General features: G+C 41.7%; 1 protein-coding gene across 3 annotated transcripts in view; it reads left to right on the forward strand.

Moving 5' to 3' along the window:
- KIAA1210 (KIAA1210 ortholog) overlaps positions 1 to 25,221 on the forward strand; it is a 48,462-nt gene that overhangs the window by 13,215 nt on the left and 10,026 nt on the right. For 2 of the 3 annotated variants that reach the window (XM_069867478.1, XM_069867476.1), the window contains exons 2-8: positions 10,703 to 10,779; positions 13,662 to 13,830; positions 16,805 to 16,934; positions 19,374 to 19,532; positions 20,568 to 20,633; positions 23,270 to 23,482; positions 24,278 to 24,380. In XM_069867478.1, coding sequence (XP_069723579.1) covers positions 10,713 to 10,779; positions 13,662 to 13,830; positions 16,805 to 16,934; positions 19,374 to 19,532; positions 20,568 to 20,633; positions 23,270 to 23,482; positions 24,278 to 24,380 — 907 coding nt within the window. In that variant the 5' untranslated portion in view covers positions 10,703 to 10,712. The remainder of the gene's footprint in view (positions 1 to 10,702; positions 10,780 to 13,661; positions 13,831 to 16,804; positions 16,935 to 19,373; positions 19,533 to 20,567; positions 20,634 to 23,269; positions 23,483 to 24,277; positions 24,381 to 25,221) is intronic. The other variant, XM_069867477.1, reaches the window with a different exon arrangement.

The following is a 25,221-nucleotide window of genomic DNA, read 5'->3' on the forward strand; positions in this document are numbered from 1 at the left end:
TTCGTGCTTCTCTCTGGATGGTGTTTGTTTTAGCAGCCACAGGGATGTGGTGTGTTTGCTGGCTGAAGGCAGAGGAATTCCAAGCAGGTATTCCCGTTTGCTTGGTTTCAGCAGAACAGCCCTTTTCCTATCACCAAGGTGTTGAGTATTTGACAAACAGGCAACTCTAATGCTGCCTTCCTACTTTTCTTGCACTGTAGAAGCTTCTTGTTTTGGGACAATCTGCTGAATGTAGTTCTCGCTCTTCTGCACCATTTGGTTGTCAGATTTTTTGTCTATGTTATTTTGCCAGACTGAGCCATGAAAACATCTTGTAATTTTGCCTGTGTTGTCTTCTTATACAGAAACTTCTGCTGCTCAAAGTGTCCAGCTTTGTACCCTGGCAGCCAGTTGGAGAGATTAGTTTGTTAGTTCCTCCTCGAACAGAGGTCTAGGAAGTTTAATAGCTGTGATGGTAAAGGCCTAGAATTGGCTTTGGAAGCTGAAATCTGGCTGTAGATCTGTGGGACAAAAATGTAGTAGGTCCAAGCTGTACTTTCAGCAGATAACCTACCTGAGCTGGTGGAGGGCAGCTAGAGCTGATCAGCAGCCAAACTTGGGAAAATCCGAGATAAGTCCATCTGTGAGGAAAAGGCAAAAAACCCCAAGGTACTTCCAAGGTTATTTCCCCCCCCCCCACCCTTTTCTCCTTTGGGTTGCTGCTGTAAGACAACACTTAAGCAAAAGGGGCTCTATTCTAATGTGATTCAAGCTCATACTTGTGTATTAAATCTGATGTAGCTTCAAGGTCATTGAAACTGTTATAGAACAAGGAGTTTTAAGTGATATGTTGAATACAGCAAGTACTAACTGCAGACTGTTTGATTTTATTATCTTATTGTTATATTACTCATAATTATTTGTATCAAGATAGCAGGTGGCCCTCCAGGGCTCCACAGTGGGAGCCACCATTTAAACAAAAAAAAAAAAGTTAGTCAGTTGATATTCTGACTTTGCTTGCAGATGCTGAGCTGTCACTGTTCCTCGCTAGGTTAGCAATCAGGGTTGTGCTAACAGCTTCCCATTTCCAACACAATGTACTTGGAAAAACCTAGGCCACACGCATCATTATTCATTTTATAACAGTATCGTTGCACTGGTGTGTGTTGCTGCATTGATCTAGGTGTCTGGGTATCAAGGTATTTTGTGGTATCCTGTCACCATGTTATGGCACGTTGGTATCTTTGTGATTGTTAGTGTTAGTCGTAGCGCTCTGAGTCAGAGCAGGATGACTTGGCTTTGCAAACAAAGCTGCCTGATTTTGCTTTTTAACCATCCAGCCAGAGCATTCCAGCTTCAAATTTTTGTGGTGGATGTTTCTTTTGGCCTCCAAGTTTCAAGAATCTGGTGCTAATTAGTGAACTAAATGCTTGACTTTTATTCATGTTGAATTCATTTGTGCGTATTCGTTGTCAGAAATATGTAACTGTGTGTGCTTTTACCAGGGCTTGTAAGTATTGCTCATCTAACAACACAGTTCTGATGCACACAGTAGTTCGAGTGTCATGGGATGTATTAGAATGCTTTAGCTCAGAACTGTGATGTTAATCATCAAGCTGTCTGTGTATGTAGGAAAACACAGATCTGACAGAAGAATTGTTTACTGGTTCACTCTAGCAGTCAAACTGCTTTCCATCATCTCATTTTAGTGAAAAGAATGTTCTAGAAGTTGAAATTCCACTGCTTTCCTTAAAAAAAGTGAATTGTTATCTTGCTTTCTTTCCTGCAGCCTTGACCTGTGAAGACCTTACAGAATGCTTGTCCCCATCTGATTCCCTCCTCTGCCTCTCCCATTACCTACTTGGCAGTGCCCAGTCTTGCAGTCCTTGTCTTTGGTGTCACTCTTCTGGGCTTTTCTTTCATCACATACCTGCTCTGCTCCCACATGCTACCATACCCCCATCTTCAAAGCACACAGTTGAATACAGATTGATAATCTATTGGTGCAAACCAGCATTACCTCAGATTATTTTAGACAATCCTATTTCAGAGGAGAGGTATTTGTGTCTGGAACCCCAGAGAAGTAGGATCCCTTTTTAGTTGTTGCTCATACTAAAGAGAAAAGTCAGTAGATGCCCTTGGGACAGAAATTGCTTAGGGACTGCTTTAAGTCTATGTATGATCTCCCTTGGCTCTGACAGTTCTCCTGCTTCAAGACCAAGTGTACTTCAGAAGCTGCCTAACATGAGGCTCTAGAGAGAGCAGCCAGGAGAGAAGAACAGGGACAGCAGAGGGTTTCCTCTAGAGCAAAAGCAAGGAGACCCTTGAACTCCACACACACCTCTGGAAGAGCCTCTTCTGCAAGAGTGGAAGCTGCCCTGGCCCTTTCTTCATCAGCAGCCAAAATAGGGTCTAAATTCCAGAAATGCCCATGGGCAGTGGGAGCTCAGGGGGTTTAGCCAGCCAGACACAGTATGTTTCAACATAGGAAGGATCCTTGTATTTATTTTTGTGGATGTTGTCCCAGTTAGATTTTGGGACTTCACATGAAGAGAGATTTCCTGAGCTTCCTGCCAAAGGCAGACGCTGAGACCACAAAGCCTGCATTTTATTTGCTCTTTTAGAGCCAAAAGATGGCTGACTGTTTTTATGACAGATTGATCTTCAGAGTGAAAATTTGTAACACAGTTTGCCCTGGAATTTTCTGTTAGCCTCTCCTTTCTTTTGAGTGCATTTTGAGTTCTTGGGCATTAAATATCTGTTATCTCCTCTTGGAAGAAACATGTCTGGGAGGCTTGAGCTATTTGAAGATTTATTTTTTTTTTCCATCCTTAAGCTGCTCTTTAATCCACAAATTGAGGAATAAGTGACTGTTTTGGAAAAAAACTTTAAAAAAGAATGCTCGAGACATAGCCTGAAGTCCCATGTTTCAGTTCTGGTGTTCAGTTTGCTATTGTTTCAGCCTCGTTTCTGCTGCAATATTCAGACAGCTTAATCGGGTAAAAATGTCTCCAGATTTTTTTTCTTTCAGGCCTGGGATATAATGATTTTTTCATGTTTTGTGAGAATAAGATCATGGAAATCAGTGTGAGACTCACATACAGGGGCATGGCAGATCTGCAGGCTACTCTTGTGAAATCTGATGGTTTATTGTTATTTATCTTTTGTCTAGTGGTATCACTTGATAGCAGTGCCAGTTGGTACCATTCCAGCATGCTGGTCTCCCATAGCAGAGGTAGCTTAGCTCTGCAGGGCTTGTTAAGCTTTCCAGGCATTCAGTGTGACCATTTCTATTCCACAGGTAAAGAAACTCAAGGCTGAGCAACAACTGACTCAGCTACTGTCCACAATCCAGTAATTTGCCCCGTTGTTCAGCAATACAGCCAGGAAAATCAGCCAGTTATCCCAAGTTCTAGCCCAACAGTCTCCGTCTGCTAGGATGTATTTAAAAGATGAGCTCTGTCTCAAATATTTTACTGTCTAAACTAATAATTGTCACCCTCTCAGTTTGCAGATTTGCAATTTCCATGGAATTTTCTTAGACTCACTCACAGTTTTCCGAGCCCCCATAGAGCGTGTTGAAGCTGGCTGGCGGTGAACACCTTTCCTTGGCCACCGTTTGCTGATCCCTGTGAAGCAGCCTGGGAGCTGCCAAAGCTCTCCACACTACAGGTCAGATATTGACCAGCTACCTTTATGCTGGGAGGCCACAGGTGGAACAAAATCAATTAGGAGTTTGGAAAGGGGGGTAAAAAGCACACACAGGAGCTAGAAAACAGTGGCCAAATATGCCTCCCACCCAGGTCTGGGGTGGAAGATGGTGCGTATTTGTTGAATTTGCAACATGAAGAGATGGAGACAGTCAACTTTACTTTTATGCGCATATTTGACTCTCGGACATCTTGACTGTGGTGGCATGAGGCTTGTCTGCTGTTCAGTGATAGTGACTTGACGTTTCCCGTTGCTTTGCTCTTTAAACTGTTTCCACAGGCAGTAATGCTAACTGGATGCAGCTCCCTAACTGGAAAAGGCAGTTACATCCTTGTTGATTTTTAAAACCCTGTTCTCCCTCTTTCCAAACTATTCCAAATGGCAAGCAGATCTGAGAGTGTGTCCTATTGCTAGCAATGTACTGGCTCCTTAGCATGGTTGCTGGATGACTTTGCTGCTTCTTTTACTTCTTTTCAGGAAGAGTGGAAGAGGATCCTCATTCCAGCTGTTTCCTGAAATTTCTCCAGTGTGGTCTTGTAAAGAAAAAGAATTACTGCCTGGGAAAAGCATTGAATTATTCCTATGCTAATGCCAAAGGGTGCAATTCAACCGGGTCATTTAATGTACGTTCCTTTAAAATGGAGCCCAAAATATTGGCTGAGTGTGCGCTTTTGTGTGCGCTTACATCACGGCTGTGCTGGTGCCAGTCTTGATTTGAGCAAAGTTCTATACACCTCTCCTGATGGATGCAGACCAAAAAATGCACTGAAAACCTGCGTGATAGGAATGGTTGAACTCGATGATCCTGGAGGTCTTTTCCAACCTAGTGATTCTATGAAATTATTATCAGGGATGGGCTATTCAGAAATATTTTACTTAGCTTTTGGCAAAGAGGTAGATATTTGCTCTATTGTCTGAGAAGATAGAAGGTTGCAGTGGAGACAGAGACAGCAACTACACAAGGTCATGCGAATAAGCCCTGCAGAGTAATTAGGAGTATGAGAGCAGCTTGACTTGGCACGTCCAAAGGAGGTTAATCTGTCTGGCATGGGTGCCAAGCATTGCAAAGCTCTGGTAGCTTGAGCTTCAGCTTGACCTCTCGAGCCGAATACAGACTGGCAGCTGCTCTGCTGCCGGTACCTGCGTCGGGTTTATGATAGCACAGGTCTGTAGGTGCTCTGCAGTCCTGTCCCCACGTGCAGGGACACTGCTCTGCAGTGATGCAGCAAGTGGGGTGGCTGCTGGGAGGGACTGAGTGTGGAGATGGTGCAGGGGCCAGGAGCATTTACTCTCTCAGTTCCTAGAGTAGCAACAGAGTGCATTTCCACTGTTTTCTGTAGTAGCTTATGCATTATTTTGTCTCCTTTGCCCTTCCCCCTTCTTATCCTTTTGGCTTCTCACACAATTACAGACTCAGGCTGTGTGACTGTATGAAAGGCATTTCCTCCTGTTAATTTTTTTCTTAAGTCAGTTCAGCCCACCAGCTGTTTTCCATTAGTGTTACACACACACGCGCTGGGAGGGCAGCACATAACAGGCACTGCTGAATAGCAGAAATCCTTCAGAATCACTGTCAGACAGAGGCTTCTCAAAGCATGTTGTAGGTAGAAAGAGTTCAGCACACTGGGACCTGTCTTCTGGAGAACCCAAGGTGTGGGGACAGAGGGCGGAGAGGGGGTGTTGTCTGAATGCAAAGTGTGAAAGCTGTGAATAGATCTCTTTATGTGAATGTTTGTTTGCTCTGGGTATCTTGTCAAGGGTAGGAGCTGAATGCTGTCTGTTGCTATGGGGAATTATGACCCCCTGTTTGATCCTGGGAGCGTATTTTATTGATATTAAATATTATCTAGTTGCTTATCCAGATTTCCTAATGGCTACTATAGCTGTATTATCTGTGCTCCTTGGAAAAGGACCTTAAACTTTCTTAAACTCTCCCTCCTTCTGTGCAAATTACAAAAGCAGTATTCATTAACTGTAAAATCCTCCCCTCACTGTTAAGAGTGGAGGCAGTAGCAAGAGTCCTAAAGCAAACTGCTGTCTGTGCTATTCTTTTATGCCTACCTAAACCAGTCATGGTCTGGCAAGGGCCATACCAGCTAGGGGCTGGCAAACAAATCAGGGAATTTTATCCTATACTCTGGAAGAGTACAAAGGGATCAGCTGGGCAAGGTCAGGTCCCAGTTCCTGCTGTCAGTCGGGTCGCACCCTGTCTCAGCAAAGTTGTTTGTGGGATTCCACACTATTCAGCGTGTTCCCCGAGTGTGAACCTTGAATTGCAGTTTGCTCAGCTCATTGCGTGCATAGCAAAGGGAGCTTTGTTTGTTGAGTTCCTGATATGCTCAAGGATGTGAAAATTGAATAGAAATCTTGCTGGCTTTACTGTTGCTTCATGATTGCCTTTGAGAATCCAGTTCTGTGGAACTGCAGAGGGTAAATTTTACTTCATTTATTGTTGTTGGATTAATGAGTTAATTGATAGTTAGCTTGTAGAGCTCCCGGAGAGGGAAGCAATCTACATTTTGTCAGAACAAAGTCTTTTAATGTGCTTTAATAAGACAGAACAAAAATTTAACTCATCAGTCACCTTTTGCATCATAATGTAATCTGAATACTAAACCTTCCATCATTCTCAAGGTTTTTGAAAGTTGATGCTCAAGAGAAATAGGAGAGCTTTCTCTGAGGTCCTGCAGTAGTTTGAGGTGTTATCTTGGAGGGAGGCTGGCTGCAAGGTGTTTGCCTAGAGGACCAGATGAGGGGCGTGCATTTCCCTATGCTGATCCATCTTGCTGTGTAAACTGTGTGTCCTGAGATTTGGAGCATCAGCTTCATATCAAATAATTTTTGTAGCCTGAAAGAAACTGGTCTGTAAAAGCTCCAGGCAAAAATTTCCCTTTTTTCTCTTGGTTGCTTGCCACTGTCTGTTTTCTGTAGGCTATGAAGATGTTAACTGAATGCAGCGCCTCGTATTCTTGAGTCTTTATTTTCTCAAGCATTTATTTGTTAGGGAGGAGGCTGTTCAGGGTTCAGCATCTCCTTTTGTCTCTCTGTCGTAAGGCCTTCTGGAATGCTTACACAGAAGCTTACACATGAAGATACACTAAAGGTTGGGTCGGAGCTTGCTTGCTGTGCAGTCTCCAGATCTTCTGTTCTGCTGGAGAGACAGCAAAAATGCTGTGTCCCTTTTCTGAGGCTGAGCAGAAAGCATTTCTGTTTGTCTTGGGCCTTTGTTAGATGCAGGAAACTTGAGTCCTGTACAATGTTAACTCCTCAGGAGTTCTTAAATACACAAACCGAGCAGTGAAAGGGAATTGTCTTCTTTTAGCATTAGCCCTTACCCCATATGATGTACATATTCAGTAATGCACTCATCTGGGAAAGGGGAATAGTCAGAACACCACCCTGGGACTTGATTTCTTTTGCCCTAGCACTGCCCTCCCCTAGAGCACTTGAAATATCTGTCCAGTTTCCCCAGTTTGTGAAAGAGAGACAGGGATATTTCCCTGTTCCTGGAGATTTCTTTTTTTTTCTCATAAGAGTCATTAGTTCCTTCAATGAGTTGAAGATCTCCAAGTGGATTTTGCAGAGTAGGGTTACTGATGGAAGTTTGTAAGGGATAGCAGGTCGTCTAGATCTAAACCATCAAACTGGGCAAGAGTAGTGTTGATTGCTAACTAGGTCCCAGTGCCTGCTTTGAAAGTAAAGCAAGCCCTGCAACTTTATATGTTTGGTTTTTAGTTTTTTGTTTGTTTGGTTGGTTGGTTGGTTGGTTTTTTTGCTTTAAAATAGACTCTGGCAATGCGAATAGTGTCTGGTAATGTCAGATTTATTGTTGTGATTGCATCTGTGTAGGAAGTCACTTTGTTCTTTGCAAGTAATTCATTAATTCACAGGTGTAATGATCCAGCCCATGACCCTGTGCAAGGAGAGGTGAACACCATGTGCCTTGACTGCTTCCCCACTCAGGAGACAGTCTTCTTCATCCCTTCATGAGCTCCTTCTCCTAGCTGTCCTCCAGCATCTCCTAGCCAGAAGACTATCATAAACACTGCTCCAAAAAGCCATTTATTTAACCTGATATTTTTATCGCTGAAACCCAATATGCGTACAGTGTTTGTCTAAAACTTTATCTCTAATGATGTAATGCTCTGGGAAAGCTCACAGGGTGCACGTGGTTAGTGTATGCAGCTGATTGAAGTGAACGCACATGGTATCGATACGTCCTGACGCTCCCTCTGTCAGCTGTCATTAAGGCCTGGAAGTGGTGAATGTCTGAAGGTTCGATCAGTTAATGTCTGTGCTCTCGTGTATATTTGTATTGATGAGTTTTTGTCCTCTTTTTCTCCATTGCATTGATCCCCAGGCTAGGGTTTGTTGCTCAGAACATTTGCTAGCTGTTCTCTGTGCCGTACAACTCACTGCCTGCCACCAGAATGTGAAGTCTGTCATCTAATTGCTAACTTTCCTTCAGGTACATCATCAAGCTTTTAATGAGGGAACTTATACTTTGCTGTAAATGGGGAGTTTTATTCTTGTAATTTAAATACTTGCTAACTTAAAGCTTGGAAACATCTGTGATGGTTTGTTTCTCCTTAAGTCACTGTGCAGTTCACTGGAAAAAGATGATACTGTGATGAGGTATAGGAAGGCACCAAACCATTAGGTCCTAAATGGGGTACATTTGCAAGCAACTGATGCACCATCACAATTGACACTTGACCTCCATATGCCCCAGAGAACTCAGCTAGAAAATGGAATTAATGCAGGAGCTGATTTGACAGTGAAGGGACTGCCTGCGAGCTAAACTGCTTTGCAATTATAGTTCTACTTGTATAAAAGATATACCAGTTGGAAATAAACGCTTGCAGTTGTAATAAATGCAGCAGGCATCCAAAGGCTGGAAGGATTCTGAGTGAGCAGCTGAGATGATTGAGCAATTTTAATAAATGTAGCAAGAGCCAGTGAAAACAAAGCTGAATATGAAAGCAGCATTTTCTCTTGCTTTGATTTTTTTATTGAAGGTGAGTAAAACAGAAGTTTGAGGCCTCAGTGAGCCAAATGTCAGGTCCAACTCAAGTTCTGTGAAAATAAGCTCAAGTCTGGGGACTTGCCAGTTTGTCCTTGTAAATTTGTTGAGTGCTTTCTTGATGGTCTATTTCAAAAGCATTTCTCTTTCCCTCAAGAAAAATCTAACAAAATCATTGCGCATGGTGTAGAAGGCTGAGGGGGAAAATTGGATCTGAATTTGTTAATGTGGAGAAAGAGTCTATTAGAAAGTCTGCCGAAGACCACTTTAATCAAAATATGCAGGAAATTAAGACATTTTCATGGATAATTGATGAGACATGGGGGAAAAAAGGGAAAAGATTTGAATGGTTGCGATCATCCAAAAGGAAAAATCTTGAAAGTCTTATAAGTTGTCTTTCTTCTCAATATTTTGTACAAATTGTTTCAAAAACATCCTTAGTGCATCTTATTTAAAAAAGATATAATCTGTCATGGTCTCTGCAAGGACTTCTTAATTGATTTTTAGTAAGTTGAGGTGAGTTTGTTTGGAATTACAGTGGGTTAGTGCACTCCTGTGTTCATTGCTCACAGATGGTCTGTTATAAAACAGTAGAAAACCGCAGTCTCTCTCCTCCCTTTCTACCTACAGTTCAGCAGCGTGGCACATCTGTGCAGCCAGCATAGGGGAACCTTACTCCGCTATCTGTGTTTTCACGGGAGCTCTGCTTATTTTACCTCCACGGTCTGCTCCCTTTATTTATTTTTTTGTTGTTGTTGTTGTCAGTCCCATTCCCTCTGTCTCTGATTTTGTGCACCTTGTCTTTTAAGGTTATCTGAAGATATGGGCTTATAGGAAAGTCCATGTGTTTTTGGGCATGACAGATTATTATGTGGGTGATAGAGAAGAAATAGAGTAGTTTGCCGATTGAGCAAATTAGTATAGAATCATAACCTTGTTTGCTGTTGAGATACTTAATCTGGCAGTATTGTACCAGTCAGAGGTGGAAAATTGTTAGATGAGATCTATGCCAAAAAGGGAGCAGGATTTGTTTCTGGGAGTTTTCATTTGTTTGCAAAAATTTCTTACTTTCTAAGTCCTGACACAGCATATTGGGACTGTTCACTAGGTAAATGTATCACCTAGATATCTTCCTTAACAAAGGACAGTATTTCTGAGCTGCCCTGATAAATTGTCACATTTCCATTGCTGCTTGGCATTTGTACTGTAACTCTTGTGGTCTGGTGCTTAATTCCTTTGTCTATGACAGGCACCATTTAGGGCTCTTGGAAAATACAAAGTGGAGCCAGTTAACATTGAATGATCTTAAAACTAGGCTGAACTTTTGTTTTCATCAGGGAGGAAGATGATGCCATCAGCTAATTTGGTTGATCAATAGCCCTGCTTGTGATAAGGTTTCAAAGCTTGTGGCTAAAAGCTGATTGCACTGGGTACAAAATAAATTTGATCTATTGGTTTCCACAAATGTAGTACAGCCTAGGATGATGCTTCAGTGCTGATGCTTAACTAATTTTAGTAATGCTGACAGATTAGGCTGGTGCCTGCTGTGAGGACGTTGTAATACATAAACCCTCAGCAACAGAAAACTTGCAATGTTTTTTACAGTGGTGTGGAGCTGTCGCTCTCTAGCGAAGAGCAATCCTAGAAGTTCATTATTCTGAGACTGGCAGGCATTATAGTCTTTGCTGAACAAACTTGATGACACCTGTCATTAATGCAAACTTTGATCCTGGTTTCCTAAGAAGAGAGAGGTACTGGCAAGAAAATAGACTGGTTTGTTAGTTTTGACTGGAGAAATAAGTGTTACTGAAAAATAAGGAAAAGTTCTGTGGCCAAAGTGCAAAAAGGCGTGCAAGCCATGTTTGTGATGAGCATTTGGGTATGTGGTTTCAGAAAGAATCCAGCCATGTTCTTTCTTCATGCTGGATGGGACCATATTCTGCTGGGAAGTGGACAAAAATTTAACTGATGCTTTCATCTCTATTTCAGTGACTACATCATGGCTACGGGGACAACAGAGGTCACACAGTCACCTGAAACAGGAGAGACAGTTGAAGAATGCACAGGTAGGCGATTGTTCTCTGAATTTGGAAGTCAAGATTTATTTTCTTCATGTCAAGGGGTCTGTAGTGAATTGTTTCGTAGTGTTGTTTTGGTTTTTGTAGTGTAAAAAAACCTATGTGTGGTTTTGTCACCTGGTGATGTTATGGGAAGGATCTTTGGATGTGCAGTACTGGAGGGTAATAACCTGATGGAGGATTTTCTTTTTCCAATTATGACTTGGATTTTCAAAAACAGGAGCTTGAAGGGCTGGTTGTTGTGGCTGCTTTGATGGATCCTACAGAGCCTGCTAGCCAGCCTTTGTCTGTTGGGCTACTTCATAGTGCACTGAAATGTAGGCACCTTTGAATTAATTGTGTCATGCTTTTAACCGTGTGTGCAAAACCAGAGCTGTTCACAGCAGGAAAGAAATATGAACCCCGTCTTTCTGTACTGTGCTTGTATTGCCAAATGCTCTCACATAGAGCAGCCCCAGTTTTCATCTGCCCGCAGCATAAAGTGTGGTGATTTTATCTTTTATCTTTTTTTGTGTAATAATGGGGCAAGTGCCCATCTTCTGGATCTGCAGAGAAACATACTGCTTTCTCATTCATCTGAAACAGCTGAAGGCATGCAGCTGAGCAGTGTGCATCTGGAGAAGAGTTATTGCTGGAGAGGGTGTACCCTGCTCATCAGTAATACATTGCTAGAGAAAGCGCTGAAGTAACTGATGTTTCTGCATCTGAGGACTCTGCTGCGCAATGATACCCCAGTGCTGTGCCATTGCAGCTGAGGTTTACTCATTGGCGGTGTTTGCAAATCCTTTCCACGCACTCCATTCTAATGTTAGCCTCGCTTCTGGTCTAAACAAGTATTTGGAGTGGTACCTTGGCAATGTAATCCTTTCTGGTAGGACTTATGTCTGTTTCTCTTAAATGTTCTTAGGATTGCTTTTTTTTTATCGTTACTGTGTTGTGGTTTTTCTTAAACTTTCCCTTTGGTCTCTCGAAATACCAGCATCTAATTCAGCTCATCAGTAATAATGTGCCCTGGAATCAAACTAGCTCTCTGTCTATACCACTGTCAGCTGAGCACTGTGCATGACGATATCCTTGTTTTTCATTTAGACTGCCTTTAAGATGCAGAGCACTCTGCCTGTAGAAGAGCCTGCCTTGTTATTATTTGAGTCGTTGGACTGCATTAGCAGAGGTTGCTGAATTGATAAATTTGGGGTGCAGCTTTCATGAAACTTTGTAATCTTTTGTTTTGCCCAAACCAACTCAGCTTTGACAGGTTTCCTGGGAGGATACCATAGGCCATGTCTAATTCTGCCATACGAATGGCAGCAACGCTAAGGAGGCATTTCCAAAGGCTCCCTAAAGGACTCTCAACACGCTTGTTTTATTCGAGAGGCAGTATGGTCTCAGGGTTGCTGTGTAACCTGTCTTTTCTTACCAGTGCTTGCTATGAGCACAGCATGGAACTCGCTGAGCCCCATGAGAGACTTCACAAATCTGAAAGCCCTTGATAGTTTTGCTCTACGTGGTTTGAAAGATAATTTGGTCTCAGTGACAGCCCAAATCACTTGAAAAACAACATGCAAGTCTTCCCTTCTGCTACTGCTCTGCAGAGAGGTAGCTATTTTGTCAATCCCTGCTGGACAGTGTAGCAGCATCCTTGTGTGTCCTGACGCAGGGTGCTGGCCCTGGTCTTGACAGCAGAGAGGAGCCAGGGTGAGCAGATCTCAGTATCATTGTTTATTTCTCAAAGTGGCTACTGTCCGATGCAGCTGTGTGGTGGCACGGTTTCAACCCAGATAAGGCCCTTTGGCAGAGATCCCTACACGTACACGGCACACGTTGAGACAGAGCATCGACAACTAAATCACTGCTGGGAGAAGACAATAATTGTGTTGAAATAATGCCTTGCTTATGAAGGAATCCTCCAGCTGTGAGCATTTATTATGCCAACTGCTGTAAAGTATTAATTGAACAATGAATTTGACTCAGATATGCAGTGATGTTATTGCTCTGCATATGTATTTAGGTCAATCACAGGGGTCTTAGTACAATAGTTTGGCCTGAACCACTCCAAACTGACCCCTGAGTGTGAGGGTTGGTGACAAAATGCAGCTCTTGTGTGCTGAAAGAAAACATAAATAAGAATGTTAGAGATTATTAAAAATGAAAGAAGTCAGTGATGTTTTGCATAGCTTATTTTGTTCATTTTGTATTTTCATTTGGACAATGGAAAATCTGAAATCAGGTTAACAGTTTTCTAGTTGTGTTCTGAGGGCTGCTATGTTTGGTAGTTTCACGTTCTGCAGGACAGTGTCTTAAATTAAATCTGCTCCATTGTCCTTTGAAGCATTGTTGATTTTGTTTGGGGGCAGTGGTTTAATGTGGAAATGGATAATTTGTTTTCATAGTTTATAAATTCTTTAACCGGTTACAGTCTTTTGGGCATATCCTGAATATCCTTCAGGTGTTGCCTCCTTACAGCAGCGAGAAAAGAGAAAGCAGAACTAAATCAAGCTGAGTAAAGAACAATAACAGTTAGAGATGGACGTAACTTTTTAAAACTGAAAATACATGAAGTGTGATGGGCACAATCACTGTTCAGTTGTAGGTAGAAACATTCTCTGCATAAGGTGTATTTTTCCTAAACTGGAACCTAAGTAGGCACCGCTATTGTTAGCTATTGCCAGTGTTGTTTTATAGGCAGCAAATGTAAGAACTGCAGCTTCACCTTTCACTGGATGCCAGCACTGAATTATTTACAAGGGAACTGACTAAAACTGAATGGGCTGCTCTAGCTTTGAAGCTTCCTCCAGAATTTAGGAGAGAACGTTCTCCAAGACGAGCAACACCTCCAACTTCCATAAATTTTCATTTTTCTCATGTTGCAGGAAAGAAAAAATCCAAATTTCAGACGTTCAAGAACTTCTTTGCCAAGAAGAAAAGGAAAGAGCCTTCACCTCCCAGGGGAGAGAGTAATTTAAAACCTAGTCAGTCCAGCAGCGATGTCAGCATCTCTGTGCTCGACGCTACTGCACTTCAGTCACCGAAGGAGGCTGGGTAAGCTGGCGGGAAGGAAAATAAATAAATAAAAGCAGACCTCTCACAGCAGTCAGATGAAAGCATGAGTTTGCCCCTTAGGAGCAATCTCTGTCCAAGTTTGTGCAAAACAAGCCCTAATGCTGATGAAGGAATTCCAGGAATTTCCTCTTTCTCTGCTGGTGCTTCAAGAGCCAGGGTGGAGAGGAGGGGGAGTGCAGCCAGGGGCAGGGGTGATCCAACCTCTTAGTCTGAAACTGCAGATAGCCCAGATTGTTTTGATTGGGTTTAGCGTTTGAAATCTGTCCTGAAAGATCTGATTAGCAGCAACTTTACAAGATCATTCAATAATGCTAGCACAGAGAATACATGTGAAGTTGAGCTGCTGTTTTTTAGTGTGAATAGTGCTCTCCATCATGACTAGGGTAAAGCGAAAGAAGTATTTTTGGTGCATTATCCTTGCTTTAGCTTTTTATGTAGCCTTTTAGGTACAGATAACGACTAAAGACCTCTAGTTTTGCACCCCTGAAGGGCTGTGTCGTGTTAGTGAGGTTTGCAAGCCCTCAAGCTGTGTCCAGAGTAATTCTCAGATCCCTGAATGATGTTAGTTCAAAAATGTGTCCTTTTCGTGTAATACAAGCTGTTAGTAGCTTGCACTGCTAACTGCTTTACTGATAACCTTAGACCGTCACTTCCATCGCACGCCTCTGACTGAATCAAGTGGGACGGCTCTCTGAACATGGTTATGTTTCTCACCAGGGTTGACATGGGTCGATATCTGGCAATCTATAATTTGGCTGTTCTCACACTGCTCACACTGCCCTGTTAGCTGCTCAGCCAGGGCTCTCTTTTGGATTACCTGAGGCCTTGTTTTGGGGAGCTGCCCACTAGCAAGGTGTGACACAACACCAGCCGTATCCTACGGTTTGCAATGTGTTGCTGGAGGGGATATTAGACGGGTGTGACACTGGCAGAAGGTGTGGGTAGGTGACTTGAGTGGGACATGCTGACATCAACATTGCTGCCAAATGCTTTGCATCATCAAATAAGGGTTCTGGTGGAGCTGGACGCTGTTTCTTCTGGTGGAACAGCTTATAGATGTTACTTTCTCATGGGTGCTTTTTCCTCCTTGTCCATCTTTCCCCACTGTCTGTTGTGTTTATGCAACTGCATCATGGAAATGGTCTGGTAATGAAACAACAATCTCTGTATTTTGTTTGTTAGCATAACAGCAGCAGAGTAAGTGACCATACAACCCAGTCCCCTGGGGTTAGGGGAGTTAGAGTGACTCAGCTAACCCAGTCTGAAAAGGAACAGCTGAGCTTACCCCATCAGCCCACAGGAGGGATCTGGCTTAAAATCAGTTGTCTGCTCCAGACGCAGTGTGGGGGTGAACTCTTTCTCTTGCCCTTAACCAAGTACTTCAAGTCCAATCACTATTTACCTCAGTGCTATTCTCCAACTGTTTTGCAAGATCAGAGATCAGGAAGTGAATAATGCTCTTCGGTTTTACTCCCTTAGAAATAGGATTAGTTGGACTATCAAAAAAAAAATTGGAGGATATGTTTGTGCTACTTGAAAACCCTATCATGTCTAGGCCCTGTATGGCATAAGCAGGCTTTGTAAGTACCTAGAGAGACTCAACAACATAATCCTTTGGAAAACCTGATCCTGAAAGCCAGTGGAAATACAGCTTGTGAAGGGTTTATAGCAGGGCCCTGAGCTTTGCAATTTCTGGCATGCAGAATATCAAAACCAATCCTAGAACAATGCTGCTGTTTGTTTTTTCTTGAGGCAAAGGCACTGGGTTTCTTTTTTTTTTCTTTTTTTTTTCTTTTTTTCTTTTTTCCTTTTTTCTTTCTTCTTCTTTTTTTCTTTTTTTTCTTTTTTCTTAAACCATGTAATCTTTTTAAAATTTAACTTTTCTGAATATTAAACAGAGACCAAAAACGTAGATGTGCTAAATGGTTCTTGTAACAGCCAAGGGGATGTTCCCAGATGTCAAGGGACTGTGAGGAATCAGTGGTTTTTGGCCATTTGCGAAAGAGAAGGGAGCATTATGTGCCACTGCCTCTTTGTCTTCCAAGAGACGTGAGTTTTGAATGGAAATGGAAAAACCTTGATGGCAAAGTTAAAGCATTTGCTGTAGACAACTTCTTGTCTGTATCATCAAAAGCATGAAAGACCTTACACAGAGGAAGATTGGGTCCTAAATAGTCTTAGTCCAGTTAAAAAGCTTTAAATGTGAAAAACTGCTGGGACAATGTGTAAAATTGCCCTGGTGTTTGTCATAAAAACTCGCTCCTTTGACAGGCTGCGGTTGGTTTTGAGGGAGTGGTTGACTGAAGGAATTGTGTCACCTTTCTTCCCCCTACTTCAAACACTAATACAATGATTTGGGTTGCAGAAATAAGAAGTGGAAGGTAGCACAGGCCATGATGAATTTAGGAGCATCCTTATTGCTGCCTGTAGAGTCCCATCATTTCCCCAGTCATGGCAGCTCATGTGTAGCTGTACATGAAGAAATTGAGCGTTTGTATAGGGAAATCAGTGTGGAGATACAGTGCCTAAAACATCTAGGGGTTTAACTGTCACCCCCCTCTGCGCTGTAGGCATCTCCTGGGGTGGCACAGATCCAATTAAGTCTCAGCATCTGACTGAATCACCCTAGACTCCCTCTCTAGTTCACAGAAGAGTGTCCTTTGTGTTCAGTGCAGATGCTGGGTACATCTGAAAAGAGACAACTGCATGCGAACAGCATCCTAAGAAATGTTTCTTCCTCCTTTCTGAGTATAAAAAGAGCTAGCAGTGACTATCTTTGGCAGCTAACATATAGAAATCTGAAGTTAAGCGAGATGCATCCCACCCTAGCCTGTTTATGATCCCTCTGTCCTGGTGAAGTAGTGCAGGGAGGTGTTGAAGAGCTGTACCCAGTGCACTGACCACCCTTTCTTTCTCCCTTCCTCCTTCCCTTCTTCTCTCCCTTCCTTCTTAGGCCCAAAGGAAGCATGGGAAACAAAGCCTTGTCCCACGACAGTGTCTTCATTTTTGAGTCCACACCAGGAAGTGTGGCAAGTGACGTGTTGTCTCAGGAAAACATACCTGGAAGAGTGAAAACTTTGCAGGTGAGAACATCTCCTCCTTATTCATGGTGCTGCTTTGTATTAGCTGTCTCCTAGTAAACTCTCTTGCTTGGTTCGTCTGCTGTGTGCCTTAAGACTTTGTTGACAAAAGGGTCTGAAGCCAGATTTATTACTTTTGGAAGCTGCGTCTTTGAGCAGTCCTATCCTAGGTCTTACAGTTCATGGACTCTTGGAAACTTTCCTTAATGAGTATGTCCTCTTCCAATGGGATTTCCATTCTTTGCTTCATAGCTACTGCTTTCAGGTTAAGGTGATTTATTTATACTGTTTCTCTTTGTGTTATTTATATGTTATTCTTTTTGGCAGTTCTGGCTCTGACGTTTTCGCTGTACATGCTAGCACCAGTGGCTGTGTAAGTGTGGGGGATGACAGATATGTCAGGGCATTCTTAGTGACAGCTTTATTTATATCATTGTTCTTGGAGTCTGTGCCAACAACGGATACTGTATTCTGCTAGGTCATTTCCTTCTTCCAAGGCACATACTGAACCCTCCTTGACAGCTCCCTTATCAACTGTTGGTTATATTAATTACATCTAAGTAACTGCCCAGCACAGAGCACTGAGATAAATGTTTAAGGCTTTTCCAGAGGCTGAAAACAAACTGTTGATAAGGCAGCCAAGGGCCATTGAAATTCTTCCTTAGCTCAGTGTGAGCTTCATGTTGCAAAACACAATTGCATCAGATGTTAAATAATAGAAGATGCACAGAGGGACTTGTTCCTTCATAAGACTGCAAAATAGGCTAAGCTTCAGTTCAGGCTATTTTTTGTATAATAATAGGAGTAGCAGGAGAAATCGTGTTTATATATGACAGAAATTTACTAGGGGAAAAAAAAGCTCTTTTCATGCCATCTCCAGTCCACTGTGCCCTCTTTTTGTCTGTCCATCATCCTGCACGGTAATGTGATACTGCCAGTGCTATTTTTATAGCCATAAAAGACAGCCTTTTTCTATGAGCTTGAATCTTGTCAGAATAAAAACCAAGCACAAATAAAAGCTGTTACAATGTAAATTAACTTCTACCAGTAGAAGGCAGACTGTAAATTCAGAGTTTCCCCCACAACACTGCCATTTGCATGTAATAAATTTAATGAATCAAGGATGGGAAGTTGTGAAATGAAAGAAAAGCAAAAGTGGCTTTCTGTATTTTCCTTCCTACGAAATGTGCAGGAATGTTGTATGTCTTGCTTTGCCCATATATTGCAGTCTTCGTGCAGTGTTGTCATCAGTTCTGCTTTTGCAGTTCACATCGGTGACACTTCTTAGATTGTTATGGGTACAAGGGCAAGAAAGGTATTTGAACCTGGGGACTTCTGGATTAAAGGGCGACATTGTGCTACTCTGGGTGGCTGTTGGATCTCTAGGAATTACATTTCAGGTGAATCTTGCTGACTAAGAACGGCATCTACTTCGATCTATTTTACAGAGATATAAATGAATGCATAGCTTGCAGAAGAGCACAGAATTAGGCCTAGAATTTCCCAAATGAATTTAATAACCAAAGAAGCAGGAAAAATAGTTTGGCGTATTTATCTTGGAAATATTCAGTTGAGACGTTTTTAGTTGAAGGACAGCGTTTCTGTTCAGACCTTGTTTCAACTGCAGCTTTGACATAGCCAAAAGACTTAAGCCAACAATTTCAGTAATGGTGTTTCCTGAGATCTGAACTTTTTTAGTTTGAGGGAACATCTGGCTGCTTGTGAGGTTGCAGACGTTGTTTTATTTTTCTAGGGTCAGGGCCTGCCAGAGCATTCTTTTGTGCAGTCTTGGAAAAGAATCCCCATACTCCTTTACAAACAAAGTTGTTCCTGGCTGCTGTTATTGTTCTTGCTGGAGACAGGACCAGGATGTGATGCTGGGGAAAGTTAACAAGCAATTTAATTAGGATGGACCAGAAACTGAATTAAATTGTCTTAATATAAAAAGTGGGACTCAGCTGTTTGTGTGGGAGAGGGTGGTGACAAGCTCTTAATATTTGGAAGGGCTTTGTGGAGGAAAGCTGACTGCATAAACTGGGGATTGGGAACTGCAGACTGACAATACTTCCTGTGATTATCTGAGACATCTAGATACAGGTAATTATTTGAAGAATACCTAAATATAGTTTTAAATTTAAACTGAGGTTAAACTGCTATAAATTTTCTGGAATGGTGAATTTTCTATATTTGATAACACACTGAATAAAACTGGTTTTGATTTTAAGAATGAAAAGCCAGTTCTAATGATGGGTCCTTGGTAAATGTAACTAAATAAAATTTTATTATTGTCTATTTTCTGTGAATGGTCTGTTTCTTCAAGTATTTCTGTTAACTATGAGATTGTGCATGCCTCGTGGGAGCAACTGGGATAAAAGTGTCCAAAATGTGCCCTAATAGTAATCCCCTTGTAAGTCTACATTCTATGTTTCTTTTGAACCACAGCTTCAGTTGCAGCAGAACATCAGACTTGGATCGCCTCCTCTTATTATAACTGGAAAGAAACTTGAAGATGCTGGTGCTGTTTCTGAAGATGATGGTTTACCTAGAAGCCCCCCTGAAATTTCAACCCTTCATGAAGTTCTGACAGATTCACCAAGCAAGGTATAATTGTTATGTCACTAGTTGACTACCTGTACAGAAAAGATGAAATCTGCTTGGAGAATGGGAATACTTTTTTGCTTGCTTGTGATAAAATCTGCTGGTACAGATCAGTCAGAGTTAGAGCATATTACCTAGGTGGATTGTGGACTTATCACTGTGAGGGATACCTAGGAAGTGGCCTTAGAAATACCCTCCCTGAGTACAATTTTCTGTGCTCTTGTGTAGAACAGTGCTGGGGTAGTTGTGACCTGTGTCATTAGGTGAAAACGGAGAGAAATTCAGTTGATGTGACAACTCTCAGCGCCTTTGGGCAGGGTGGTCTCTCCTGGCAGATCCATATAGCAGAAAGCATAACAAGTCAGTCATTCATGGGTGAACGTTTGTTACTGACTGTTCCATTTCCAGTCTGAGAACAGGCTGAGGTAGTTACACTGAACTAATGAACGTCTCGTGTCTTCCAGCTTCAAAGACCTGGAGAGACTGGCAGTTTCCTGCACTTGTGAGAAAGGAAGAGATCTAGGGTGTTTTAAAGCTAGTGAGGGAAACAAAAATAATTGGGACTGTAAGAGATTCTTAAACAATTACTGGTTCTGGAATGAAATTTATCAAAACTACGTCAATATTAATTGAATTGACAGGAAAATGACAATCGTATGAGTCTGAGGAGAACAGCCCTGGATGGGACTCAGGGGAGGATTGGGTTTTCTTCTTTCTTAGGATTGTCTTCTCAGAGCAGGCTTTAGGACTTGAGCGAGCATGCAAGCATTTGTAAATTTGAAGATCTTAAAGCAATAAATCAAAATAACTTTCCTGAAAGTTATGCCTTCATGGCATATCTCATAGCAGGATAAAGCTCCGTGCTTTATGTCAGTTCTCCAATGAACAACTGAAACCTGCTCTGTGAGGCAGGGACTCAGTGACCCTTCCTTTATCTTTCCTCTTGTGTTTTCTCGAAATTAGCACTGGATATCCAGTCCCAGATAATTCAGTGTGACACTTCCCTTCACTTACCCTCTTCCTTATTTTATCCCACAGTCTTCCAACCCTGTTCAGCGTCATAGCTCTTTGAGTTTAGGCGGGACAGACAGCGAAGATGAACAGGTAAATAGCTACTTTTCCTGCTGATAAACTTTCCTGAGACAGCATGTGGGGTGTCTATATTGGAGCCAGTACAATAATCTTTGTTGTTTTAATCTATGCTGGGTGCTGTTTATCCTAGAAAACAATTCATAGACAGTCCAGAGTGATGCAAATGGTGCTGAAAAAGTGCCTCTCACAGAGTTTCAAATAAACTTTTGGGCAAGATCAGCTCAACTTTCCTGTCCATGGTTGAGATCAGACATTCTCCTGAACAGTCATTCCTAGGTATTTTGCTTTAGGGATGGAAAGATAAAGTAATGTAGCAGACTGCTATTCACACCACTTTAGAAACCCTGATGATCTAGGTAACTTGGATAACTTTTTGTATGTATTTTACCTTTGCTTCAATGTGTATTTTATTAACTCATCTCCTGTTTTATATTTTGACTAAAATGCTCCTTTTTACAATTCTTCTTAATCAGCAGTTTGGCTGATAAATAAATTGATGACCAATTGCTAATCTTTTTATCTAAACCAATAAACCTTTTCCTGAGTAATCATCTCTTCTTTTTTCAGTAGCTTTTGAAACTTTATGTAATACTGGGATTTGAGCTAGCAGAACAGAAGTTGTTAAGCTGAATAACCTCATCCCAAAGATGAGGACAATGGTGAAAAGCACCAAGAAATCTACACCAGTTATTCCATTTAACAGTGCTGTATATTTAATAAAGGAAAAAGAGCATTTGAGCCTAAGCAGTCTGAAGTTACACATGGTGCAGTGGTTTACGTTTTACTATTGTATTGATCTTGCTGCAGATGATAGTTACTTTGTTTCTTTGCCCTGTGCTGCTTCACTGACGTTTCCAAAAGCTTCATGCTGCTGTCACCTCTGACTGAAACCGTGATGTGTCACCCATGTAACTGCTCAGTGCCTTCTATATTTATGAATGCCCACTTCCTTACTAATCTAAAGCTAAATGTAAGGCTATCACTGAAAGTGAGCAGCAAGTGGCTTCACAGAGACATTAACCAGCATTAACCTGCCTTTGCTAAATAGCCTTTACAGAAATCTGACTTCCTTGTTGGCATTTTCAACCTGGACTGATTAAAAGCAAAACAAGGTCTCAGCTTGTGGGGCTGAGTACAGTGTTTTGGCACAAACACTCTTTAGGAAATGGGCCTCCTGGCCAAGCATTCTTGTTCTGCAGGCACCTGCAACTGCCCAGTAACCAACAAACATCAAATTTGTCTTGCACTTAAACGCTGATGTGTAAATCTTGTGTCTGCTCCACTGTCTTTGAAAGAAGATACCGGCTGTCAGTGCTCAGAGAAAAAAATATCCTGAATCCTCAGTGAAGCAGGGAATTTGCTGTTTATGTACAGCAGTAGCTCAGGCACTGACTTCAGGTGGTTTTATATTAAATAAGCACAACTGTAGTTTTCTCATTGAAAGGGAGAAGAACTTGTATGTAGAAAGGAATAATAATAATATTACTATTTTGTAAGTTCTAGTGATCCTGACAGGCTTATCGTTAATCTTGTAGAATTATAACACTAGTTAGCTTATTTACTAGCTCTGCTTTTCTTCCTTTCTTTCACAATGTGTACATTTTTCATGAGAATAGTCTTTATTTGTCATAATACACTCTGTTGTGGTTTATTTCAGATCTAGGAACTAAAAAAAATCAGTGGAGAATAAGAACTAATTTTCGCTACCTTAAACACAAAGCAATGTACTTAGAAATACTTGTAGATCAGATAGGAATACTTTTTTATTATCTTTAAAAGACATGCTGGTGACATTTTCAATGCTGTGTTATATCCTAAGCTTAAACAAAACTAAATTCTGAACACCAAGCACCATTAAAGGGTTGTATTTCACCTACATTTTTGGCCAATGCCAAAACAGCAGGAATGTTAAATTGAATGAAGCTTGTTTGGTACATCTGTGAAATTTTGCAAATGTTCCAGAAAGTCTGCTCTATGTTTCAAAACAGTAACCAAACCAGTCAAGCTGCACGTTTAGGGGTTTCTCTACAAACTCTGCTGTAAACCCTTAATTTTGATAGCATTATCTGAGGTTACTGCTGTTTAGTGCCCCAGAGCAGCAGTCAACAAGGGTGAGATCCACATCACTGTCTGCAAGATGGGGCAGGGATACTTGTTGGAGATGAGTGTTTGATTTTCCTGGGAGAGTGGAAATTAAAAGAGCAAAGTGGCCATGGTAACTTTCTTAGAGGTAACGAGGAGCAAGTGTCCATGCTACTTTTGTGGCTTTTTAATAACTTATTCCTGCAATGTGTCACAGCATTGGGATGGAAAGGCGGCTATAAAAACTGCACCAGTGTCTCCTGCTGGTGCAGACATATATTGCAAATGGTTTTTCAGATGAGAAGTGGGAAGAGGAAAAGCTGAGGCTCCTGCTGTGGGAGAGGAAGAGACAGGTATTTCTCACTTTTGTGTGACACACGGCTGAATACACAGAGCTGAGTAATCTCTATGAAGAGACGGCATTAGGCATCCATTTTAAAACAAGGATTTATGCCTGAAAAGACAGACATTTCAGGCTTCTGAAATGGAATGAGCTAGCAAAGGAGTTGTTTCAGAGATGTGGGGAAGCTAAGCAAAAGGTATAGTGATCTATTTGTGTTTTACAGACACCTTCTGGAGCTTCCTCCAGGCCCATCAGTCCTTCATCCCCTGCCACTCTGGGGGCTCCCGGCTCACGAGGCAGCAGCTCCCTTCCCGTTGACTTCACCATCCCTGCCAGTCCCCTCGGCTGCCTGGACACCTCAGCAGCCCGGCACAGGATTGCCATAAAGCCCCGGAAACAGAAAGGCTTTACCAACAAGAACCAGCAACCGCCCCAGGTAAGTGTTTGCCGGAACAGATCACTGCGCAGAAGGAAATGGATGTGAATTTTTAATTAATATTTTAATTTTTTTTCTTTTTTTTCTTTCCTATCCACATCCTTTACTTTTTTTGTTCTTCCATTGAATAAGGGAAATGACCTATTTTCCACCAGCCGACCATCTCAAAATGAGTTTGAAAACTTCAGTATCATGGGAGCTGAAGAAAAGTGTGTAAACTTGGTTTTTCATTAAGTAGCAAAAAAAAGTGTGACGGAAGTAAGGAGTAACAGTTCTGTACTGCGTGCTTTCCTCTCCATCAGAGAGTCATGTATGAAATCTGTGCTGAGTTAGAAGTGCCCTGCCCTGAGAAAGAGGCAGGGGGAAGAAATTCAGGACTAATTTCTTGGAAACTTGGGTCCTGCTGGATATTCTTTGTGCTGCAGCTGGTACAGCTACAGCGCTGAAGGAGAAAAGCTAATTGTGGAGTGTCGGTCAGAGATAACAGAAATGATAACAATGTCTCTGACTTGCTCTGAGACATCAAGTTACTTGGGTGATGTATTAAAAACATACTCAGAATGTGTCAGTTCCAGAATGTTTCAGATTCAAAAGAGATCGATGGGCTGCCTTTGACATTTTAAACATGAATAGTTTCTGTGTTCTTAACTGAAATAGTACATTACACACAGTGTTGGTAAATTACAGGATGTAGATTTCATGTGTGCATTTTGAATATTCATGAACGTGCATGTGTATAAAATAGAATTTTTGTGCATTATTCTTTAATTAAACAATCTTACTGCACTTCATTAGGTGGAACAGCTGGAAAATGAAGCATCTCTTCCTGCAACTCCAGAAAAGAAGGGAAATTCAACAGAATTGCTTGAGAGTGATCAGCATAAAAGTGATTGGGAAGGTAATGAAGACTTATGTATTGTTAATTTGGATGTTTGAACTCTTCAACAGAAGGCTGACAGGGCCTGTTTGAACTGTAAGTTCTTTCAAACTAGGCTTCTTTTGGTTTAAATCATAAACCAAATCCTGGCTGCTAAAGTGTTATGATGGAAAAAGTCATGTACTCCACTCATGACGGTGGTGCTGAAATAGTGAATTTTGAGGGCAGTGTTAAAAAATACATGAGGTGAAAGTGCCATCTTCAGAAGTACCCGTGCTACACAGTTGGCCAGATCTCGTTGACTGGGAATCTGAGTTCCTTGAAACTCAAAAAACCCTTAACTTCAGCATTATATCTGTTTATGTGTGTAAGGTGACTTTAATTGACTTCTGTTTACTGGATCTGCCTTTGGAACTTACCCTCTTATCATTTGAATAATAGTGAATAGCCAGGGGTAACAAAATTGTAATTGTAAATTATAAAAACAAATGGTATTTCTCCAGCACAGCACCGAAGACTTTTCTCTTTAGCTCTGCATTACAAATGCACTGACTGGTGTTAGTGCTCTAGTGTGGTGGAAATGTTGGCACTGTTGTCAGGGCAGATTCAGGACCTGATGCTGTCACACATCAGTGTAACTGTGTGTGCAGACAGATCTAAGCTATCCAGATGTGCAGCAGCCCTGCTGGAGCTGCACGGGGCAGAGCCACTTGAGCTGCTGGGTTGTTCTGCTTAAATACAGAAAGTTCACCAGATCATTCTAGGCAGCCTTTTTAGGCATGCATATTTAGAAATATCTAGGGAAATCTGGCTAGTGGTCTTACAACCAGGGGTATGCACAGAAAAGAGCTAAAGAGCAGCA

The sequence above is a fragment of the Phaenicophaeus curvirostris genome, chromosome 13 (assembly GCF_032191515.1).
Source record: "Phaenicophaeus curvirostris isolate KB17595 chromosome 13, BPBGC_Pcur_1.0, whole genome shotgun sequence".
Taxonomy (NCBI): domain Eukaryota; kingdom Metazoa; phylum Chordata; class Aves; order Cuculiformes; family Cuculidae; genus Phaenicophaeus; species Phaenicophaeus curvirostris.